This window comes from Hyperolius riggenbachi, chromosome 1 (assembly GCF_040937935.1).
Source record: "Hyperolius riggenbachi isolate aHypRig1 chromosome 1, aHypRig1.pri, whole genome shotgun sequence".
NCBI lineage: Eukaryota > Metazoa > Chordata > Amphibia > Anura > Hyperoliidae > Hyperolius > Hyperolius riggenbachi.
The window spans coordinates 334,389,710-334,413,978 of record NC_090646.1 but is presented as its reverse complement, the minus strand read 5'-3'; the positions used below and the strand labels follow the sequence as shown (position 1 = coordinate 334,413,978).

At 44.8% G+C, this 24,269-nt stretch overlaps 1 protein-coding gene across 2 annotated transcripts in view; it reads left to right on the top strand.

The window, feature by feature from the left end:
- Positions 1 to 24,269, top strand: part of LOC137510705 (protein mono-ADP-ribosyltransferase PARP14-like) — a 179,156-nt gene that overhangs the window by 117,043 nt on the left and 37,844 nt on the right. For both annotated transcript variants that reach the window (XM_068233925.1, XM_068233926.1), the window contains exon 12: positions 2,835 to 3,032. In XM_068233925.1, the coding sequence (XP_068090026.1) occupies positions 2,835 to 3,032 (198 nt within the window). The remainder of the gene's footprint in view (positions 1 to 2,834; positions 3,033 to 24,269) is intronic.

The window sequence follows — 24,269 nt, the reverse complement described above, 5'->3', positions numbered from 1 at the left end:
GGATTTTTTATGCTGCAAATCACAATATTAAGCAAACACCAATGTCAATATGACATCCCTATTAGTACTAGGTCAGGTTCTATTTACCTGCTAATATCTTAATTAGTCAATCTAAAAATGGCAGCACGCTATAAGTGTTGCTCATGCAGTGTGAGCCATAAATATGTCTGAACAGTCATATACTGCAGGGGTCCTTGCTGATCCCCCTCCACTCTTCCACTATATATATGAGTGGGGTGTAGCTATCCCACAGATCGACTGAAGTGATCACTGCTGAGGGTGGTACGGACCGGAGTGTGGTCGCTTGCTGTGAAACTGTAAATCACCCCAGCTAACCCCTCAGTAGTACTGGTCCTAAGTACCACCCTTATAGGGGGGGCTATTTACAAAGTGCTAGAGAATGTGCATTGTGCTGTACATAAAGACCCTAATGAGATCACATTTCACCACAAAGGCTTCTTCAGAAGGTGCTATACATATGTTACATAGTGCTATACATCATACACATCACCACAGAATTAAAATCAAAATATGCCCCCCATATATCAAAGCCCAAGTCAGAGCTAGCTGCGCCGTGTTCAGCGACTGTATTTATACTAAGAAGGCAGGAAGGGGAGGGATTCATCCCCATAGGCCACGCCCATAGGCCTCGGTGCAATTCCGATCCTATATATATATTATAAAGCACATATTGTGGGTGGGGGACCTTAGTCCCCAATCTCGCTTACCTCCTCCCATATTGTGTCCAAGTGGGGGACTCGTATTAGGCCCCTAAACCACTTAATCTGTACGGTGGACGCCGCACTGCGTTCCACCCATGGTAAAAGGGGCGGAGTATGCGTGTCACTGGTCGTGCGCATCACTTCCGCAGTCAAAGGTCCGCATGTCGCGTGGGCGGATACGTCAAGTGCGGCGCTGCCCGTTCTGTCATCACATAGTCTACCAGTGACGGGGGAAGGGGGGAGGCGGCCAAGCGCATCAACTCCTCAAGTTCCGCCCCCATCGCCATGGCAATCTATGTATATAAACATCTCCTGTTAAGAGATGCAACAGATAGGGTATATTTAGGGGACACCTCGGGGAATTGAGGGAGGGAGGAAGGGGGCAATAAAGCATGAGACCCTCCATGGATACATATCGTATATGGGCGCCGCACTAAAGAGTACATACAAATATATAGATAGATCCATCAAGGGAGACAAAATTGTCCCCTCTGTACCACACAGAGCGTGGGGACCGGGGGAATAAAGAGGGAAAGATTTTCCCAATTCTACAGCATGATCTTCATATATATAAGGGAACACTCAAAATAGACTAATGACATAGACACATCTGATCCAGTAGAAGCAGGAGGGCGCACAACCACCCATTTTATAAATTTTATAAAAAACATGCAAGATTAAAATCCTCATTCAGTCCCTTCGGTGAGATCGTATCCAAACGAAAAATCCACTGGGATTCTATCTGCGTTAATTTCTGATCGAAATTGCCCCCTCTAAAGTCCCTTCTCCATGTCTGTATCCCCCAAAACTGTATGTCAAAACGTCTAGGGGAATGGAACTCATTCATGTGTCTTGCGATGGATGTATCTCTCCTGTGTTTGATGTCCCCCACGTGCTCCAAAACACGGTCTTTGAGTTGCCTAGTAGTCTTGCCCACATACCACAGGTTACAGGGGCACTTGGCCCCATATATAACTCCCCTACTTTCACAGTTGATAAATGATAGTATATTGAAAGTTCTGCCGTTGGTTGGTACTGTAAATTGTTTCAGGGTAGGCATATATTTACAAGCCTTACAGCGGCCACACCTAAAGGACCCCAATGGTTTTTGTGGAAGCCAAGTTTCTCTTGGGGCAGAATATGTGGTGTGGGTACTATGGACTAGTATGTCTCGTAGGTTAGATGACCGTCTATAGGTTATGGCTGGAGTGTCAGGTAGATGTCTAGATAAGTCCTTATCCTTCTGAAGGATAGGCCAATAATGTCGTATTATCTCAAAAACTTTGTGTGAGTCATCAGTAAAGGTCCCAATAAGACGGGGCACTCTCAATGTCTCCTTGGGGGTAGCTCTAAACTTCCAATCGGCTCTCTCATTTGGGTTTCTCAGGGTCACTTCACGGGGGGTCTCATCACAATATTACAATGTCATTTTTCTTGTGATTGTGTTTTGCGACTTTCTCTAGCTGCTATGAACAAAAGGAGGAATGCAGAAAATGCTATATAAACAACTTCAGATATACAGAAAAAGGCCACACCACACCACATATCATCAGAGAGAGCAGTGAGGACACTCTGTGGATTTAGAACATCACATGGGGATTAGACATGGTCAGTAAGATGTTGGTGATTCCAGCTTGTATGCAATTTAAATTCAAATCGTATGCACTTCCTGCTGATTTTGATTGGCCCATTTACAAGCTACATACGATTTGCTGAAAATTTGAATGCAAACTGGAATTATTATTGATTTCCAAGGCATCAACATATACAAAATACAGAACTGGTGGTTACAATGACAGATGGAGCACGATGAATAAAATGTATAACAGAGTGAAAGCTATGAAATGAACAACAAAATCCAAGACACAAAAGGGTGAGAGAGCCCTGCCCTTGGTAGCTTACAATCTAAAGAGCATGTTAATTTCTTCACTTTCAGAGACCCTGATTATAAAGAAACATATTTCTGTATGCTTGCATTTAAAACGTCTTCTACCACTTCTTCTATCTGTTAATCGCATGGGTAAATTTTAGTGCCCTCACCTGTAAAAAGAGAAGCCAACGTCTATTGTTTGTGATCTAAACATGAGCAAGATCTCTGTTGTTTTTTTTTAGGTGAATGTGGATTTAAACCAGATCAAGTGGCTCACACCTGTATGGAAACTATACGAAATTACCTTATTAGGACAAGAAGAACAAATTGTTTGACCTGTATTCGTCTGGTTATATTTCGCCTACACATTTACGAAATCTTCTGTGAAGCATTGAAGAGGTGCTTTAGACCAGTGTTGAAATCCTCATGGAACCCAATGAGTGAGTGACTTAATTTAAGTTGAAGGGACACATGGCTGAGCTACTTAACCACTTGAGGACTGCAGTGTTAAACCCCCCTAAAGACCAGGCTAATTATTGCTAAATTGGCCACTGCAGCTTTAAAGAGGAACTTAAGTGAAAATAATGTAGTATAAAAAGTGCTTCATTTTTTACCATAATTATGTATAAATGATTTAGTCAGTGTTTGCTCATTGTAAAATCTTTCCTCTCCCCGATTTACATTCTGACATTTATTACATGGTGACATTTTTACTGTGGGCAGGTTATGTAGCTGCTCCTAGCTGTTTTGGCTGTTAGAGACAGCTGTAAACAGCTATTTCCTGTCTGTGAACCTTGTTACATTGTAACAAACTGCCAAAAGTACCGCGGTCCCAGAGCTTCTTGTGGGAGGGGTTTCAGCACAAAATCAGTCATACAGCGCCCCCTGATGGTCTGTTTGTGAAAAGCATTATATTTCTCATGTAAAGGGGAGTATCAGCTACTGATTGGGATAAAGTTCAGTTCTAGGTTGGAGTTTCTCTTTAAGGCCAAGCTGCAGGGCCGCACAACACAGCACACGAGTGATCCCCCCCCCCATTTTCCCCCACCAACAGAGCTCTCTGTTGGTGGGGTCTGATCGCTCCACAGTTTATTTTTAATAAATTTTGCTATTTTTCTTATTTTTCCTCCCCTGCTCCCTCCCTCCCCCGCCAGCCAATCAGGGTGAACAGCTGTCATAGGCTTCAGCTTATGACAGCCGATCACTCCCCAGCCCAGTACAGCGCTGCTGCCGATCGCAGTGCTGTACATGTAAATAGACGGCGATCACGCCGTCTAACAGTCTCCCGAGCGGCGATTGCCGCTCAGAGACTGAAGAGGGGGCGCGTGAGACTGAAGAGCATCCTGCGCGCGATCTCCTGCAAAATGCAGCCCCAGGACTTGAAACCAATTGGCGTTAGGCGGTCCTGGGGCTGCAGTCGCGGTCACGACCATTGGCATGAGGCGGTCCTAAAGTGACACTGAAGCGAAAAAAAAACTCATGATATAATGAATTGGTTGTGTAATACAGATAATTAATACAACCTTAGTAGCAAAGAAAATAGTGTCATATTTTTATTTTCAGGTATCTAGCTTTTTTTTATAACACTGCATAATTCTCTAATAATTGCAGTTTCCACAATACACTGAGGCTGTAAAGAACTTCACATGGGGATTAGACATGGTCAGTAAGATGCTGGTGATTCCAGCTTGTATGCAAATTAAATTCAAATCGTATGCACTTCCTGCTGATTTTGATTGGCCCATTTACAAGCTACATACGATTTGCTGAAAATTTGAATGCAAACTGGAATTACAGTATTATTGATTTATAGGGCATCAACATATTCCGTGGTGATGTACAGTAGGAAAACAAACAAGGGGTACATAATGATACAGACAATCATATACTTAATCGTCTTTGTCAATGTCCTTCCACATTGAGACCCATCTAACTTTTGTAAACATTGACCTTAGGCTGTAGAATTTCAAAGTAGAATCTACCATGTGCCTAGTCTGGCCCTTTTGAAGTTTATCAAGAATGTAAGAACACTGCACAAGGCCAACTGTTGTAGCTGAGAAGCAAAATACTATTTTTGAAAGGATGGGAGCGCTATGCCTCCCATACCATTCAAATTTTGTAATATTGTGTGTTTGCGCTTAGCTTTAGATTTGTTCCAGACCAGACTAAGGATAAGGGAATGTAAACATCCCAAAAATATTTGAGGAATGTAGATAAGAGAATGATAAAGGATGTAAAGAATTTTCGATTGTAATACCATTTGTATTACATTTGTCCTGCTAACAACAGAGAGAGGTAATTTAGTCCAGGCCTTACTTTTTGTCTACACTAAGTCTAAACTTAGGGTCGAAATGAGTCTGCACCACTTGATATTTTAATGAGGGAACAGATTGCAGAGGGGTTGCGCAGAAAGAGAAATAGATGGGATACTATCCGTTAGATTTGCTGATTTGTCCTTATATCTGTATTATTTATTTATTTATTGTATTTATAAATCGCCAACATATTACGCAGCGCTGGACATTAGTTTAGGTTACAGACAATATTTAGGGGTGACATACAGATCATGCAGCACAGTATGAGTACAAGGTAATGCTTAGTCAGTCACTGGATGGAGCATGGAGATTAGGCAAGTTAGGTTCACTCAAATGCATAGCATGGGTTCACAGTAATGGAGGTGCATGATCAGGTAGGACACAAAAGGAGTATCTGGAATAGTATCCATATTGTTGGATTACATCCAATGTCTTTACAAGGGAGGGGCGTGCATCTGCCATAATCAGCACAGTACACAGCACATACATGCAGAGTTTTCTGTGCGTATGCTCAGTTTTGAGACCAACTATTTTTGGAGAAGCTCAGATTCTGTGCGCCAAAGGCTCAGCAGCTAAAGCATATAGTAAAGGTGAAAGAGGTCAGCCCTGCATTTGTAAGGATCCCTCCTGTAGCGTATTCTGTCCATTGCAGTGGAGCTGCAAACGGACAGTTCTGGCTTATCTGCTTGCATTCGGTTGTGCATTCGCAATAAGTTTCATTGTCATTTGAAATCGCTCTGCAGTTCTGGGTAGCTTAGGATGCTGTCATCATTCCACCAATTGCTTGTTGCAGCTGAGCTGCGGCCAGATAGCCCTGGATTTCCTGCATGCATGTTGTTACATAATACTGCATGTATTTCTTATGGGAGTCCTTTGCATTCACAGCCAGCTAGCAAATGGTAATCAAGCCAGCTCAGGATTGAGTGATTACCATTCAGCTGTGTGAAAAGTTGCATGCTTGCATCCATTGGCTGATGCCAGCATAAAAGTCTGCCTCCCATTTCGGACCTCGCCCGACATAGCGTTCAGCTCTCTGAGTTGTCATTGGGTCTATGCTGTGAAAGTTGTTATTGTAAATGTATAATGCCTTGCTCTGTACTGTCATGTCTGCTGGATGTTTGCGGACCTGCGGGGGTCACTGAAGTCCTGATCCTTCTGATCTTGATAGTTAGATTCTGCCAGCACCACGTTGGTGACTGGTAGTATTCCTTCTAGCCTTGTTTTTGAGGACAAACTATAGCAGCGGTTGCCATTAGTTCACTCCTACCTGTTAGTCTTGTCTATCTCAGTGTGAATGTTGCCGTTGCTGAAACAGCGACTAGATTGGCTGAGCATTCCGACTGTCTGTCTGTTGTCTGCCTTGTTAATTATCATTACTTGTGCTTTAGCTAGTGAGTTATTTGAGAGCTACATTTCATATATTGCGCATCAGCACGATATACATGTACTCTAGTCCATCAGTATTGTATTATTGTATTGTGTACCGACCTTTGCCTGCCTCTCGACTATGAATCTGCCTAATCCTTCCAATATGACTGACATCTGAATTAACGTGTATGACCCAAGCCTGTTACCGACTACGTCTGTTGTATATTGTATCATATAGCATCTAGCCTGATAGGCAGCCCAGAGCTGCATTTGCTCTGGGCAATCTTGCTCCCTTGTTCATTACTCCTGTGTCCATCTGTGGAGCCTCTTCCATTATCCAACTCTTAGCCTTGTTGCACTGGGTGGTCAGAAAGTATGACCCCCAGCATTACATTATGTCGGGCCTAACACAAACCCACATGGAGGAGGGCTATGACACAGTGTATTATGGTTCTTTGTTTTTTTAAAAGATTTGAAAAGCTTGGCCCTGAAACAGCAGACACATTTTTGCATGAATGTGTTAGATTTTTGTCAAACCCAGACTTCCAAGCTACACCTGTCTCTACCTGGGCTGATCAGATAGTTTGCACTCTCTTCAAGGGCAAACTTTTTGATTGGGCAGTTGATGTTTTGAATCACACTACTCTGAGAGAGAGAAAAGCCTCCAGAATTCATAGCTTTTGTGATCCATAACTGGTTACAAATATCTCCATTACCATATCCTCTTAATAAACTCCTGATTGCTAGTCAATCAAATGCCTCTTCAGCAGTGTAATGATCTGCTCTGCTGTCTGCACAGGCAGACAGCTTTTTACCATTTTTTAGGTCTGAATGCTGCAGATCTCTGGAAAAGAGACCTGTCTTCACTCTGCGAGTTGCAGAGCTGCTCTTCTGGTGAGGAATTTGCATCCACTTGTCATGCAAATTGCTTAGCTGCTTCCTTTGATGGCTTGCAGTATAAATACCATTTCTTCCCAAAATTCCTTGCTGGTCATGATGGTTTGTTCCTGCTAACTTGCCTGGAAGTCTCAGCCCTCTGCTCATAGTAGGCTATTATTGCTAGCTTAGAGTAGTTACCCTTTGGGAGTGCTCCTTGCACTCCTATTTAGCGTAGTCAGGTTGTATTATCTGTTTTGCCTTGTACTGTCTATCTGTTGCGATTTTCTTGTCGCCAGCAGCGGTCGACAGGAAATCGTTCTGTCTGTTGGGATCGCATTCGCCCTAGCGGTAGTGGCGGTGGTTCTTTCTGTACTCTGTCTTAGGGATGCAAGCCAGAGCAGCGGTTGCTACTGGTTGCTCCATCTGTCTGTCTGTCTGGATCGCGTCCGCCCTAGCGGTAGTGGCGGTGGTTCCTTCTGTACTCTGTCTGGGAGTGTAGGCCAGAGCTGCGGTTGCTACTGGTTGCTCCTTCTGCCTGTCTTGTCTGGATCGAACGCTTGCTGAAGGCTCGGTGAGGTAACCGCTTAGCAAGCGTTCGCATTCTCTATTCATTTTCGTGTTTCATTGGTTAGTTAGGGTTGGCGCGTTTTGTCTCTGTTGCGCTTCTCGTGCGGGGACCGTGCCATTAGCGTGCTTTGTCGCTGTTGCACTTTTCGTGTGGCGACCGCGCTTAGCGAGTGCGTTTGTTATTTTCCTTGGTGTTCTGATCATTGTTATTTGCTGTGTCTTTCTTGCTACACTTGTGTTCTGTCTTTACTCGGTCTTGTGTCACTATTGGCAATCGCCACTCTTGCGATTGCGTTCCCACTTGTTTTCCGCTGTTGTGTGTTCACCGTCGCCGGGTGGCAACTAGATTGGTGGACACACATACATTCTGTCCCTGTACTCTCTCTCTCTAAGGGCTATCTTGCCCTGCATTGCTTCAACTCGTACAATTCCCCCCCTGGCATCTGTGGCAGTGCGGAGGCTGTGTTCCTCTGCACTCCACAGCTCCATCTGCTGGTGGGAATTCCCCTCTACAGGTGCATATCACCACAGCTGGGTTCTGTTATTTTATACGCTTGTGGGGGATTTCCGCAGTGTCAGCGCGCGTCTTGTGCGCTGACCACGGAAATAATTCCACAATCGTTTCAAGCAGCATTTAAAAGAAATCTGTATGCAGCAAAGTCTAAAGTCTTGCATAAAACTAAATGTAAACGTTCCAGAAAATGTTCACAACCAGCAATGTCATCCATTGCAACTGCGCATCAGACCCATAGTCAGACTCCGTCATTAGCAGATAATTAAATTCAATTGTCATTCATGGGAGTCAAATGGACCTATGGAACTATCAATGAACTTTCCTTGCCAGCCAGGGAGAATAAAGATTATTTTTTAAAAGAATTGTCTGAATATTCTTATGAGGAAATATTACAGAGTATTGAGCAAATCAAATTGTTTGTGCAGCAAGGAAAATTTGCATATTCTGCAGTTCAACACTTGTTACAAGTCCTGGACATTCTTAAGAATAGGAAATACCCTAGTAATGATCCAGTTAATCGAGTTGATTCTCTGTCAGGAGTAAACCAAGCCAAGTCCACTCCAACTAGCTTCCTGCAGACTGGTCTAACTGTAAATTATGCCCAGAATAATTGTTTAGTTCCTGACAAGAATGAAAGGGATCCTCCGTTTGAAAAATGGGAAATTGAAGCTTTGATTTATGAATTGGAGAATGATCGAAAATATTTCTATGAATTTTACACTACTAAGAGTAACATAATTTTGCATGCATGCATTGAGTCTGCTTTTTCTTTCATTAAAATGAATCTGTGTGTGCATGACAACATCCCTAGGACTCAGCTCCTGGAGTACAAGCAGAGCCACTGGTAGTAACCTACAACCCACGCCTGGAAATCTTAAGAAAGATTGCAAAAGAACTTCATCCTGTTCTACACAAGGATCTGAGACTGAAAAAGATATTCCCTGAACCTCCCCTCCTAGCGTTCCGACAGCCACCCAATCTTAAAGAGGAACTTCAGCCTAAACAAAAATACTGTCATTAAATTACATTAGTTATGTTAATTAAAATAGATAGGTAATATAATCTCTTATGCACACTCTTTTAAAAGAACTGGCAAATGTTTGATTTCATGAGGGCAGCCATCTTTTTGGTTGAAAGGAGGTGACAGGGAGCATGAGACACAGTTCCAACTGTCCCGTGTCCTGAGCACCTCTCCCAGTTGCTAGGCAACATGGATAACAACATAGGAAATCCCATCATGCTCTGCACAGCATCAGGGAAAAAAAGCCCGGGCTTTTTTTCTTTGATGCGTGGAGCTTAGCTAAAAATGCAGCTAAAAATGATGCTTTGGTAAGAAAAACAAAGTTATGATGCTGTGAAACTGTTAAAGAAACACCAAGCCTTTTCAGTTCTGCTGAGTAGATTTTTAGTCCGGAGGTTCACTTTAAGCAGATGATAGTGAGGAGTGCCTTAAATAGGCAAGAACAGAATGGAACATTCCCCTGCCGAGGGAAAAAGTGTGGGACCTGTAAACACATCCATTCCACTGACAGGATACTAATACCAGGTACACAACAGGAATACAAAGTACAAGGCACCTTTTCCTGCGACTCATCTAATGTGGTATACGTAATCATGTGTGCAAAATGCCCCAAAGGAATTTATGTGGGAGAAACAAGTCAACCACTGCGTGATCACATGACACACCACAGATCCACTTTTAACAGCAGGAAAAAGGATATTGCAAAATATACTGATCTCCCAATACCAACACACTTTTGTTTACCTGGACACAGTTTAAGCGATTTTCGCGTCACTGTATTAATGGGTGGCTTCAAATCGGGAAACATGAGACTAACACAAGAAACTAAGTTTATACATTGGTTCAAAACTGTAGAAGATGGTTTAAACAAGGACTCTAACTTCTTGTGCTGGTACGATGGGTTTTAAATGCCACAATTCTTTTAATTTAAATTTTTCTATCTTTTCATTCATTTTTGTGCCATATGCTGTGTAAGATGGAATTCACTGTCACTATTCATTTTATTTGCTTTCAGGTGCTGGCTTTAAATGCCACAGTTCTCTTAAGCTTAGAATTAATGGTGCATGTAACCAGGCCAGTTACCATTTGAATTCAGAATTTACGATTTCTCTTCATCACTAGTCTGCTTTATGTCATGTTGAGGATTCTATTGATCTTATCAATTTAGATAGGATGCCTGGGAAAGCCTCCTCAGTAACAGTTAAGGCATCTAATTACATTTATGTTTGCTAAAGAATGTTTCTCCTCTGTATGTCAGTGTATATAAGCTGTGTTTTTCAGTTTTGGTCAGGAACCAGTCCGACGAAGGCTTTTTATAAGTCGAAAGCTCACTGTTTATCCATCTCTAAGTTAGCCAATAAATGGTATCATCCTGATTCAAAACTTCTTGCATGAGTTTGTGATTCCGTTAATTGATGCACGGAATGAGATCTTGAATGATCGCTCTGGGTGTTAGTGTGAGCAACACTCAGTAACCAATGTCAATTCTGTCTCTCCGTTGCCCCTAGCAACGACATCACCTGCTAGCCTTGCTCCAGATGCACGTCTTGCTTCTCTAGCCCGTTATAATGGTGGCAATAAGTATTTTTTGAATTTCTTGCAGAATTGCAAAATTTTGAATTCATGTTCTTTCTTCAGATCAGCTACAACATTTCAGCAGTCCAGGTTTATTATCTTATACCTGCTTGATAGCAAGATGAGAACTTGGGCTGAGGAAGTTGCTGATAAAAACAAGGAGGTTTTTGATGACCCCCTGGAATTTGTTAAATTGATCGTAAAACGTTTTGCGAAAAAATACAAACAAATTCCTACTGATTTGTTTTCTGCATCCTGCAAACCATATGATCCAGCAGACACCAATAGATGCACTACATCAGTTCCTGAGTCTCAGCAATCATGTTTAGTAACCTTAGAACCCCAGCATCTGAATTCTCCAACTTCACGGTTGAAGAACTGTGGTTCAGATTCACAAACTCTGTGTTCTGTTACTTCTGTTTCCACACCTTGCTCTAGTTCCGCAAATGGTTCAGAGCATCTGTTATGTGATCCTGAAATCACAGAATCATTGCCTTATCCAGAAAATGTTCCAGTAAATTTGCCCTGTACCATGAATTATGCAGTAGTTCTGTCCAATGAAGCTCAGGTCACAGAATCATTATGCTGTCCAGCAGGTGCTTCCATGGTTCTGCCCAGCAACATGGACTGTTCAGTGATCCTGTCCAGTGAAGCTGAGGTCGCAGAGTCTTATGCTTCACCCAGTACTTTGGATGCTTTAAGATCCCTAGCAGAGGACTCAGAGGCTCTGCTTACTTCAGTTGGTGTTGCATTAATATTCACCTGTTTAGCAGCTGTCTTTGAATTACAGTCCATTCTAGTAAAACTTGATGAATCTCTGTTCAGTGAAGCAGAAGCCATTGAAGCATTGTCCTCGTCAGCAAGTGTTTTAGATACCTTACCCTGTACACAGTCTGATTTAGCTAATGTTGTTGAATCCCTGTCTGATGTTGTAGCAGCCAGGGAACTCCAGCCCTGTCCTCTGGATGTTTCAGAAGTCTTGCCCTGTAACATGGATAATTCTGACTCTCTGGTAAAAATAATAGAAGTCTCAGAATTTCAGTCCTGTTTAGTGAGTGTTCCTAAAATCCTGCCTTGTATCTTGGAAAGTTCTGGGTCTCTATCCAGTGTGGCAGAGGTTCTGGGGTCCCCTTCCTGTCCAGTGAGTTCCTCAGTCTTGCCCAGTTCAGTGGGGGTTGCTGCAATACTGACTTGTTTTGCAGCTCTTTTGGAGCTCCAATCCAGTGTAGTAGTCCAGTCCAGAGGAAGTTGTGGAGACCCTAACTAGTTCAGTGCATATATCAGAAGATTTGTCCTATCCTGTTAATGCCCCTGAACGTGACTTGTTAATAACCTTGGTGAAATCAGTGACACTTAAGTCTGATTCTGCATTCTTTAGTGAGAGTCTAGTAACTGTAAAGTCTAGTGTAACGATCGGTGTAACACAGAGAGGATCTGATTATCGGTGATCTGCAGTATCACCGAGAATACAGATATTTACCCGATTATTGATGATCTGCAGTATCACCGATAATCAGATATATTTCTAACCTCTGGACACCTGAAAAATATGAGTGTTTGTGCAACAGTAATACTTTGAGGAGAGCACCCGTATAGAGGGTGCCAGGCAGTAAGAGATACTGCTCAGAGAACAGGTTCCTTCCAATGGTCTGATGCTCCCCAAGGGGCGGAGCCAGGCTGAGAGTGGGAAGGACCAGAGTGTGTGTGACACCAATGGTGAAGTGTCACTGACAGGTCTGTGAACTATCTCCAAACAGGGAAGATAGTTCTCGAGGTCGGACAGGCCAGGTCGGCAACAGACAAACAGATCAGATACAGAGACAGGAGACAGATTCGGAATCTAAAGACAAGCAGGGTTCAGCAACAAAGCAGGGTTCAGCAACAGAGTATCAGTTATAGCGAAGTACCAAATCAGAGATCAAGAGAGTGGTCAGGAAAGCAGAAAGTCATAACAGATAATAACAATGCCTAATCTGAGGTGTCAGTTCCGTGATCATCAACACCCTGGAACTAGTCTGATATATAACAGAGTGATAATACAGTTCCCTAGTCTTGGGTGTGAGTTCCTTGATCATCAACACCCTGGAACTAGTCTGAAGTATAACAGAATGGTAATACAGTTCCCTAATCTTGTGTGTGAGTTCCTTGATCATCAACACCCTGGAACTAGTCTGAAGTATAACAGAATGGTAATACAGTTCCCTAATCTTGGGTGTGAGTTCCTTGATCATCAACACCCTGGAACTAGTCTGAAGTAATAACACAGAAAATATCACAGATACTGACAAGGTCTGAGTGCTACCATGTAGTGATCGCAACGCCAGACACCAGAGAAATGACCAGCACCCAGTATATATACTACAGCGCTCTCCAGCGCCTCCCCTAAGTGCTGGACCAATCAGAAATGGTTGAATTGTCAGCTGACCGGCTTGGTCAGCTGACACCCTTCTGGCTGTCATAAAAGTTCTGCCTCTCCACACGCGCGCGCGTCCTTCTGAATCTGTGTGGACTATCAGTCCCAGCCACACCAGACATGCTTTGCAATGTATCCGCCATGCAGGGCACGGAACCAGCCGCACCGCCATCCGAGCATGCGGCGGTTTCTCCGCGTTCAGCCACGCTGACACATGTAGGCCTATGCATGCAAACCGCCACGTTAGATGCGGAATCCGCCGCATTGAACGCGGAAACAGCCGCCCTGCTCTGAGTACCCGCGGCGGCTTTTCCGCGTTTTCTCACAGTACCCCCCCCCACCCTGAGGAGTGGACTCCGGACAGCTCCTACCCGGCTTCTCAGAATGTAGGGCGTGAAATTCCTTCTTTAACTTATCCGCATGCATGCGACAATCAGGTACCCATGTTCTTTCCTCAATGCCATAACCCTTCCAGTGAACTAAGTACTGTACTGAGTTCTGTACAATCCGTGAGTCTAAAATCTTTTCTACTTCATACTCAGGTTGGTCATCCACCATCACAGGAGGAGGAGAAGTGGAACCCACATGCACTGCTGGCTTAAGCAGGGATACATGGAATGACCTTACACCACGCATGCTGGCAGGAAGATCAAGGGCATAAGTAACATTGTTGATCTTCCTGGTTACTGGGAAAGGGCCCACAAATCTGGGTCCTAGCTTGGGCGAAGGCTGTTTTAGAGTCAAATGACGGGTGGACACCCAAACCAAGTCTCCTGGCCGGAACTTCCACTCTATGGAACGTTTCTTGTCAGCCTGACCTTTCTGACTCTGAAAGGCCTTCTCTAGATTCCCTTTCACGATTCCCCAGATGTTCTTAAATGACTCTTGCCAAGCCTCCAAAGCTGGAAACCGAGTGGAAGCTACTGGCAGTGGGGAAAACTTAGGCAACTTTCCAGTTACCACCTGAAAAGGAGAGAATCCAGAGGAAGGGCTTTTCAAATTATTGTGCGCAAACTCTGCAAACGGCAGGAACTTGACCCAATCATTTTGCGCGTCCGCAACATAACACCTAAGAAACTGTTCCAGTGACTGATTGACTCTCTCGGTCTGACCATTGGTCTGTGGGTGGTAGCCCAAAGAAAATGACAGTTCCATGCCCATTTGATGACAAAATGCCCTCCAAAATTTAGAAACAAATTGGACTCCCCGATCTGACTCAATGTTTTCCGGAATGCCATGTAGCCGGAAAATGTGGATGATGAAAAGATCGGCCAACTCCTGGGCCGAGGGGAGTCCTTTCAGGGGCACAAAATGGGCCATTTTACTGAAACGGTCAACTACCACCCAAATGACCGACATGCCCTCAGACCTCGGAAGCTCACCCACAAAATCCATGGACAAATGGGTCCATAGTTCACTCGGGGTGGGCAAAGGTTGCAACGTTCCCACAGGTGCCAGACGGGAGGGTTTGTTTTTTGCACATACTGCACACTCTCTAACATACTCCTTGCAGTCAGTTGCCAATGAAGGCCACCAAGCACACCTAGCAACAAGGTCCTGTGTTCTGGTGGCCCCAGGATGTCCAGCGTTTTTGTGGGAGTGAAACATCTGCAGTATCTGGAGACGAAATGGCAGTGGTACAAACATCACCCCTTCAGGCTTTCCCTCAGGGACATCCTGCTGGAAGGGACTTAAAGTCTCCATCCAGTCTTTCCAGGTCTCTGTGGCTGCCAACACTACTCTCTGTGGGATAATAGTCTCTGGGTCTGAGGGCTGTGCTGTCTCTGGCTCAAAGCATCTGGACAAAGCGTCTGCTTTAACGTTTTTACTACCCGGGGTGTACGTAATTACAAATCTGAATCTCGAGAAAAACAGTGACCACCGAGCCTGACGGGGACTCAATCTCTTAGCCCCCTCAATGTATTCCAAATTTTTGTGATCAGTGTAAACGGTAATCGTATGTTCTGCTCCTTCTAGCCAGTGACGCCATTCTTCGAAGGCCAATTTAATGGCTAGGAGCTCCCTGTTGCCTATATCGTAGTTTTTCTCTGCTGGTGAAAACCTACGAGAGAAATAGGCACACGGGTGTAATCTTCCCTGCAACCCAGAACGCTGAGACAGCACAGCCCCTACCCCGACCTCCGAGGCGTCCACCTCCACAATAAAGGGATAGGAGGTGTCGACGTGTCTCAAAATGGGTGCAGAGCAAAACATTTCTTTTAAAGTGGAGAAAGCAGCTAGAGCTTCGGGAGACCAGTGGTTGGTATCTGCCCCTTTCTTTGTGAGACTGGTGAGGGGTGCGATGACTGTGGAGTACCCCTTTATGAACCTTCTATAGTAATTAGCGAATCCTAAAAATCTCTGGAGAGATTTTACTCCCACTGGCTGAGGCCATTCCAGGACAGCAGAGACTTTGGCAGGATCCATAGAAAGGCCAGAGGTGGAAATTATGTACCCCAGAAAAGTGACAGATGTTACCTCAAAAATGCATTTCTCCAATTGAGCATAAAGCATGTTCTGTCTTAACTTGTGCAGCACAAGTTTGACATGAGCCCTGTGCTCAGAGAGGTTATCTGAGAAGATTAGTATATCATGCAGATATACCAGGACAAATTTACCCAACACCTCCCTGAATACCTCGTTAATAAGTTCCTGAAAGACGGCCGGGGCGTTACACAACCCGAAGGGCATCACCAGGTACTCGTAATGCCCATCGGGTGTGTTAAAGGCCGTCTTCCACTCATCGCCTCTCTGATCCGCACCAGGTTGTATGTACCCCGCAAATCCAATTTCGAGAAAATCTTAGCATTGGTGACCTGAGTGAATAAATCGTCTATCAAAGGCAATGGATAGCGATTTTTTACTGTGATTTTATTCAGGCCCCGGTAATCAAAGCATGGCCGAAGGCCTCAGTCTTTTTTCTTTACAAAAAAGAAACCTGCTCCGGCAGGCGACCGGGAAGGGCGAATGAAACCCTTAGCTAAGTTTTCACGGATGTAGTCTTGCATGGCTACCTTTTCTGGCCCAGACAAATTGTAGAGATGACCTCTAGGGGGCATACAACCAGATCGGAGATCGATGGGGCAATCGAAGGGGCGATGTGGAGGTAGTTTATCTGCAGCTTTGGGACAAAACACATCTGAAAATTCAGAATATTGTTCCGGTACTCCTTCCACATGAATCCTGGTCTGACCCAAGGTCACCTTCACTAAACAATGATGAAAGCAATGGGCTGACCAGCTTGTTAACTGACCAGTGGCCCAATTAATCTGAGGGGAGTGAAAGTGCAACCAAGGCATGCCAAGGATGATAGTGGAGGTTGTCATGTGTAACACACAAAAAATGCAACTTCTCCCTATGCAGCACCCCTATAGTGACTCCCACCTCTGGTGTCTGAGACGGAGGACGGCTACGTTGCAGGGGGGAGTCATCCACTGCCGTAACCTGGATAGGTGGTGTTACCGGGGTGAGTGGAATACCCAATTTTTTTGCAAATTCGTAATCCATAAAATTAGCCGCTGAGCCTGAATCAACGAAGGCCTCAGTGACTTCAGATTTATCTTCCCATGCAATCGTACACAGAAGAAGCAATCTTTTATCCTCTAGGGGTAAAAGTTGTACGCCTAGGGTATTACCCCCAACTACTCCTAGGCAGTAGCGTTTCCCGACGTCTTAGGGCAATTTTGTACTCTATGACCCCCCTCTGCGCAATAAAGACACAACTGCTCTGAAATCCTGCATCTCCGTTCCACCTGAGACAACTTCGACCGGCCAATCTGCATCGGCTCAGGTGGAGGCGAAACGGGAGGAGGTGGAGTCACAGGAGGCGCAGCGTAGGACACCATCTTTACATGATTTCTACCCCGGGTCTGTCTCTGATAGCGTAGCCTACGGTCGAACCTGATGGCCAATGAAATGGCCTCATCAATGGTCTTAGGTTCAGGCTGACTTAACATAAGATCAGAGACCTCATCTGACAATCCTGATAGAAAACAATCTAACAGAGCAAAGGTGTCCCACCTGGCTGATACTGACCACCTTCTGAATTCAGCAGCATATTCCTCGACCGGACTCTTGCCTTGACGTAATAACTTGAGCTTCCGCTCAGAAGTCGAGGCAATGTCTGGATCGTCATAAATTATTGCCATGGCTTTAAAAAATTCATCTACTGAGGTTAGGGCTCAGTCTCCAGCGGGTAGACTGTATGCCCAGGTCTGAGAATCGCCTGATAACAAAGTTTTAATAAATGTGACCCTTTGGGCCATAGTTCCTGAAGATCTAGGTCTCAACTCAAAGTATGATAACACTCTACTCCTAAAATTTCGGAAATCAGATCTGTGACCAGAAAATTTTTCAGGTACAGGCATACGTATGTCTGAACTAGGAGGAGATCGCACTTCATCCACAGCCATCTGGAGGGTTTGTAAAGACCCGGACAAAGCGTCAATTAACGCCCGGTGATAACCCAGCACTTGGTTAATGGTATCCACCGAAGTGGTAAGTGCGCCCAGACGGTCGGTGTGTACGTCCATTTGCATTTTTGGTCTGGCGTTCTGTAACGATCGGTGTAACACAGAGAGGATCTGATTATCGGTGATCTGCAGTATCACCGAGAATACAGATATATACCCGATTATTGATGATCTGCAGTATCACGATAATCAGATATATTTCTAACCTCTGGACACCTGAAAAATATGAGTGTTTGTGCAACAGTAATACTTTGAGGAGAGCACCCGTATAGAGGGTGCCAGGCAGTAAGAGATACTGCTCAGAGAACAGGTTCCTTCCAATGGTCTGATGCTCCCCAAGGGGCGGAGCCAGGCTGAGAGTGGGAAGGACCAGAGTGTGTGTGACACCAATGGTGAAGTGTCACTGACAGGTCTGTGAACTATCTCCAAACAGGGAAGATAGTTCTCGAGGTCGGACAGGCCAGGTCGGCAACAGACAAACAGATCAGATACAGAGACAGGAGACAGATTCGGAATCTAAAGACAAGCAGGGTTCAGCAACAGAGTATCAGTTATAGCGAAGTACCAGATCAGAGATCAAGAGAGTGGTCAGGAAAGCAGAAAGTCATAACAGATAATAACAATGCCTAATCTGAGGTGTGAGTTCCGTGATCATCAACACCCTGGAACTAGTCTAATATATAACAGAGTGATAATACAGTTCCCTAGTCTTGGGTGTGAGTTCCTTGATCATCAACACCCTGGAACTAGTCTGAAGTATAACAGAATGGTAATACAGTTCCCTAATCTTGTGTGTGAGTTCCTTGATCATCAATACCCTGGAACTAGTCTGAAGTAATAACACAGAAAATATCACAGATACTGACAAGGTCTGAGTGCTACCATGTAGTGATCGCAACGCCAGACACCAGAGAAATGACCAGCACCCAGTATATATACTACAGCGCTCTCCAGCGCCTCCCCTAAGTGCTGGACCAATCAGAAATGGTTGAATTGTCAGCTGACCGGCTTGGTCAGCTGACACCCTTCTGGCTGTCATAAAAGTTCTGCCTCTCCACGCGCGCGCGCGTCCTTCTGAATCTGTGTGGACTATCAGTCCCAGCCACACCAGACATGCTTTGCAATGTATCCACCGTACAGGGCGCAGAACCAGCCGCACCGCCATCCGAGCATGCGGCGGTTTCTCCGCGTTCAGCCACGCTGACACATGTAGGCCTATGCGTGCAAACCGCCGCGTCAGATGCGGAATCCGCCGCATTGAACGCGGAAACAGCCACCCTGCTCTGAGTACCCGCAGCGGCTTTTCCGCGTTTTCTCACATCTAGTCATGATGATTTTCTACCCAGTCCTGGTTTTGGTCCTATTGTGACTGACTCTGAGGTCCGCAGTTCCTTGACATGCCCAGAAGTTTCTCTTGTACCAGTGTGCCCAGATGTTCTCTGTGTGCCAGAATGCCCAAGTGTGTCTTGTATGTCAGCATACCCAGATGCTTCCTTAGTGGTGACATGTTCTGATATTGCCAGTCTGCCTGCATGCCCAGAGATGGTTCTGGTCCCTGAAAGCCCTGATCTTGATCTTTGTCCTTGTAAACCTGACTCTGGAACTGCCCTAAATTCCATAGGGGTTCTTGATAGTTATCCATGTGAGCCTAAAGGGCGTTCCAACCTCTTGGGATCTCTATGGAGCTTCAAAGTGTTCTGGGAGGTTTCTGAGGAAACTTGTCCTGGTGCCTTGGACTGGTTCGACAGTGGGTACTGGGTTGGAAAGGACAGTTCCGGTGGGCATTGCATTAAAAGGTTTGGCACTTTTGGACAGTCCCTGGAAGGTGTTGGGTATCGCTCGGAGAGGTTCGGGGAGCTCTTTCCTGAAAATCACAGTTCTGATGGGTATCACTCTAGGGCTTGTAGTACTGATGGGCATGATTCTGGTGGTTCTGGTTCTGATTGGTTCAGTCTTGGTTTGACTGATTCTGGAATTTGGTCCTGTCGGGCTGTCCCGACCTTCATGAGTTATCAGTCAGATCAGTTTGCTAGACTTTCTACATCTGATTTTCTGGTTTGGGTGGACAGGAGAATTATGCCAGTTTCTATAGGCGTCTGGAAGCCGCCTTTAAAGAAGGGGGTACTGTAAGGATCCCTCCTGTAGCGTATTCTGTCCGTTGCAGTGGAGCTGCAAACGGACAGTTCTATCTTATCTGCTTGCATTCGGTTGTGCATTCGCAATAAGTCTCATTGTCATTTGCAACCGCTCTGCAGTTCTGGGCGGCTTAGGATGCTGTCATCATTCCACCAATTGCTTGTTGCAGCTGAGCTGCGGCCAGATAGCCCTGGATTTCCTGCATGCATGTTGTTACATAATACTGCATGTATTTCTTATGGGAGTCCTTTGCATTCACAGCCAGCTAGCAAATGGTAATCAAGCCAGCTCAGGATTGAGTGAGTACCATTCAGCTGTGTGGAAATTTGCATGCATGCATCTATTGGCTGATGCCAGCATAAAAGTCTGCCTCCCATTTCAGACCCCACCCGACATAGCGTTCAGCTCTCTGAGTTGTTGTTGGGTCTAAGCTGTGAAAGTTGTTATAGTAAATGTATAATGCCTTGCTCTGTATTGTCCTGTCTGCTGCACGTTTGCTGGCCTGCGGGGGTCAGTGAAGTCCTTCTGATCCTGACAGTTAGATTCTGCCAGCACCACGTTGGTGACTGGTAGTATTCCTTCTAGCCTTGTTCTTGAGGACGAACTATAGCAGCGGTTGGCATTAGTTCGCTCCTACCTGTTAGTCTTGTCTATCTCAGTGTTAATGTTGCCGTCGCTGCAACAGCGACTAGATTGGCTGAGCATTTCGTCTGTTTGTCTGTTGTCTGTCTTGTTAATTATCATTACTTGTGCTTTAGCTAGTGAGTTATTTGAGAGCTACATTTCATATATTGCGCATCAGCATGATATTTATGTACTCTAGTCAGTCAGTATTGTATTATTGTAATATTGTATTGTGCACCGACCTTTGCCCGCTTCTCGACTATGAATCTGCCTAATCCTTCCAATACGACTGACATCTGAATTAACGTGTATGACCCAAGCCTGTTACCGACTACGTCTGTTGTGTATTGTATCACATAGCATCTAGCCTGATAGGCAGCCCAGAGCTGCATTTGCTTTGGGCAATCTTGCTCCCTTGTGCATTACTCCTGTGACCATCTGTGGAGCCTCTTCCATTATCCAGCTCTTAACCATGTTGTTCTGGGTGGTCAGAAAGTATGACCCCCCAGCATTACAGCATTATTATCCACCAAAGGCAAATTGCGCCTGAGATCCAGGAGTTCATACATATGTGGGCAGTGGGATTAGTATAGAGAATTTTTATAAAACAATCCTCAAAACCAAATCTGGCCACCCCAGGACCCCACTTTACCTCAAACAAAAGTAGGGGGTGATCTGAGACTAATCTTGGAAGAATCTGTGCTTCAGTGAGGTTGTGTTTAGAACATAAAGTCTAGGCGTGAGAGAATCTAACATGTAGCAGAGGAATATGTATACTCTGGGGCATTCAGTTACAAATGCTGGCAACTGTCTGTTAAATGTAGTTATGCAGTTAGTTGCGCAAATGTGGTGTCTTTTTTCACGTGGGTGGGAGCCTGTCTAGAGCCGGGTTATACATAGAGTTGAAAACACCCATTTATATTGCTAATTTAACTGAGTGCATCAAAACAAGGTTCATTACGCTTTAATCAGAGTAGGATGGTGGGATGTTAAAGGCCAGAATTATCAGGGGTTTTCCAACTATTTTACATCTTAGGAAAATGTACCTACCCATTGGGTCTATTTTTGTGTCGATTGCTTTGAATAAAAATATTTTGTGTATTAATAGAGATATTCCTTTAAAGTACTGCAAGTAAGGAACATCCACTCCACCTACCCTCTGTGTAGACTGAGCACTTTGCTGTCTGTTACATGAGTTCCTTTGATTGCCACTGGGTCTGGCTTGTACCTCCCAGGGCAATTTCTAGGCTAAATTGCTCTCAGGGCGAGGGTGTTAAAATTGCGCCCCCCCCCCCCCCCCCACGCCCGTGACCTCAAAATTGTTATTTGCAATATTTAGCCCCCAAGTACAGCTATAGGTGCCCCAGTGTAGATTAGCCAGCTATAGCTATAGGCAGCTGTAGGTGCTTCCAGTATAGGTTAGGCAGCCATACATTTGTAGTAGTGATGTAACTATAAACACAGCATTTTGTACATTGCTGCTGTAAATAGCATATTGCTATGGTGGACACAAGACTATAACTTAAATTATCATTTACCATTGACTTGGAGTTTTGGTCTACAAACATGAACTGTGATTTGAATTGACGTCAGGTTCAGAGAATTTGTGCAACCATAAATCTCCCTGTATACAGCATATTTTGCTATAAAAGACCACATTTCTATCATGGACTTCATAGCTATACCGCAGCACAATAAGGCATATTAGTGAAGGGGATCCCTGCTGGCTGAACACCATTGTTTGCTAGTGTGAGTGTATGAGGTGTTATATGAGCTCCGCTATGAGTTTTAAAAAAAATGTATTTACTATTATAATAAAAAGTGATAATTTTTGGTAACTACTTCACTTGAAACCTGTTTACTCACTTAAATGACGTGTTTCTGCAAACTAATGTTTTATTAAGACTATCTCTATTTTACAGAGTTGTAAAGGAACAGAAAGGAGATATTTGTCCTTTATCTATTTTTGTGTAAAATTCCATCATGATAGTTAATATAATATAAGTATATTGAAACTTCTTGTTTGAGTTTTCAAATATGTAGCTTGAGGCTGAAGACAAAAGGAGAGACATGTTGGAACAGAGTGGAGGAGTGAGTAAAGGCTCATACACATGAGCCACAGCGGTGACTCGAGCCATAAAAAAAGAAAAGAAAAAGCAGCGACAGCTCATCGCCAGGTCCCTCTGTGCAACAGCTGTACACACGGCGACACAGATTCGGCGGAAGCTGTCGCCGAAGGTTCCTCCCCCCCCCCACCGTCCCCCCTGTTGGAAGCTCCATACATTGTGTATGGAGTTGCTGTTGCTAGTCTGCATACACACGGCGGACTAGCGACAGTTGCGTCGATGTTGCGGCGACAGCTTTTGCCGGCGATTGGCCGCGCCAATCGCCTGGCGACAGCAGCGGCAAGCGACGGTTCGGGGTGCGTGCCTCATACACACGAGCAACCTGTCGCCGCAACACGCGCGTGCCATGTGGTTGTGGCGACAGTTGTAGCCCGTGTGTATGAGGCCATTACTCTAAGGTGGAGAGGCTGGATAGAGGGATCCAGTTGCTGGTTTCTGCAACAGGGGTTGGTAGGCAATCAAGGCCTCCTACCTATAAAGGAGATAGTGAAATGTACCATCTGCAGGGGAAGTGGGCAGCCTCCTGCTGGTAGCTGGGTAAAGTGCATCAGTCCTGCACACAGTGCCTCTAGGAGCAGCGGTGTAACTAGAAATCACAGGGCTCCCCTGCAGAACTCTGAATGGGGCCCCCTTCCCCCCTCGCTTTCCGCACAGGCAAACTGAGAACCATTGTTATTCGATTGGCTAGTGAACATTTGAATGTGTTTTCCCCATGCAGATAATAACAGACGGCAGTGAAGCACTGCACATATTTTCTTTATCAATTACATTAGCTTCTGTGACAAAATGTGCATATTTTCATACATACAGACACACATGGGGCTTGATTCACTAAACCGTGCTAACTCATAGCACGGCCGCGCTAGCATTTTCATGCGCAATTGCAAATTTTTGTCTGCGATTGTGTGCAAAAATTTGTGATTGCACGCAAAAACGCTAGCACAGCCATGCTATGAGTTAGCACGGTTTAGTGAATCAAGCCCATGGTGTGCAGAAAACGCATACAAAAAACCAACAGACAGGTGTGCTCCCAGCCTTAGCTCATTACACTAACTCTGTCCATCTCTGATGGAGCAGAACTGCCTCTGCAGACTTCTTCAGCATCACTACAGTGCAGAGCATTTGGGGAGGGGTAGAGGGGTTGGAGGCTGTGTGCTGCACACAAGACCTTGCTCAACACTGAATCTGAACACAAATCTTTGTCTGTTAAACTTCATATGATTCCTTATCAGAGCCTGGCATTATAACAATTGTGCATAGAGCAGAAATGTTTTTCTCTCCGTGCCCTTCGTTGTTGGTCTCTTAGGACAGGGAAAAATAAACTTTCCCCCCTACGGGGTCCCCTGCAGCTTCTGCCCCCCTTGCAGCTGCATCCCTTGCAGGGTCTATTGTTACGCCCCTGGCTAGGAGGTATACTACATTTTCTACAGGTTCCTAACACAGACTGAGATCATTGCCATTTAATGTAAAAGTGTCTCAGGCAGCTGCTGGCTGGAGGTGCAAATCTACAAAAATTACTACTACTATTATTACGACTACTGATACCATCTGCAGGGAGAGATAATGAAATGTACCACCTGCAGGTGAAGTGGACAGCACCCTGCTGGTAGCTGGGTAAAGTGCCTCAGACCTCCACACATTGTGACCAGAAGGTATACTACATTTTC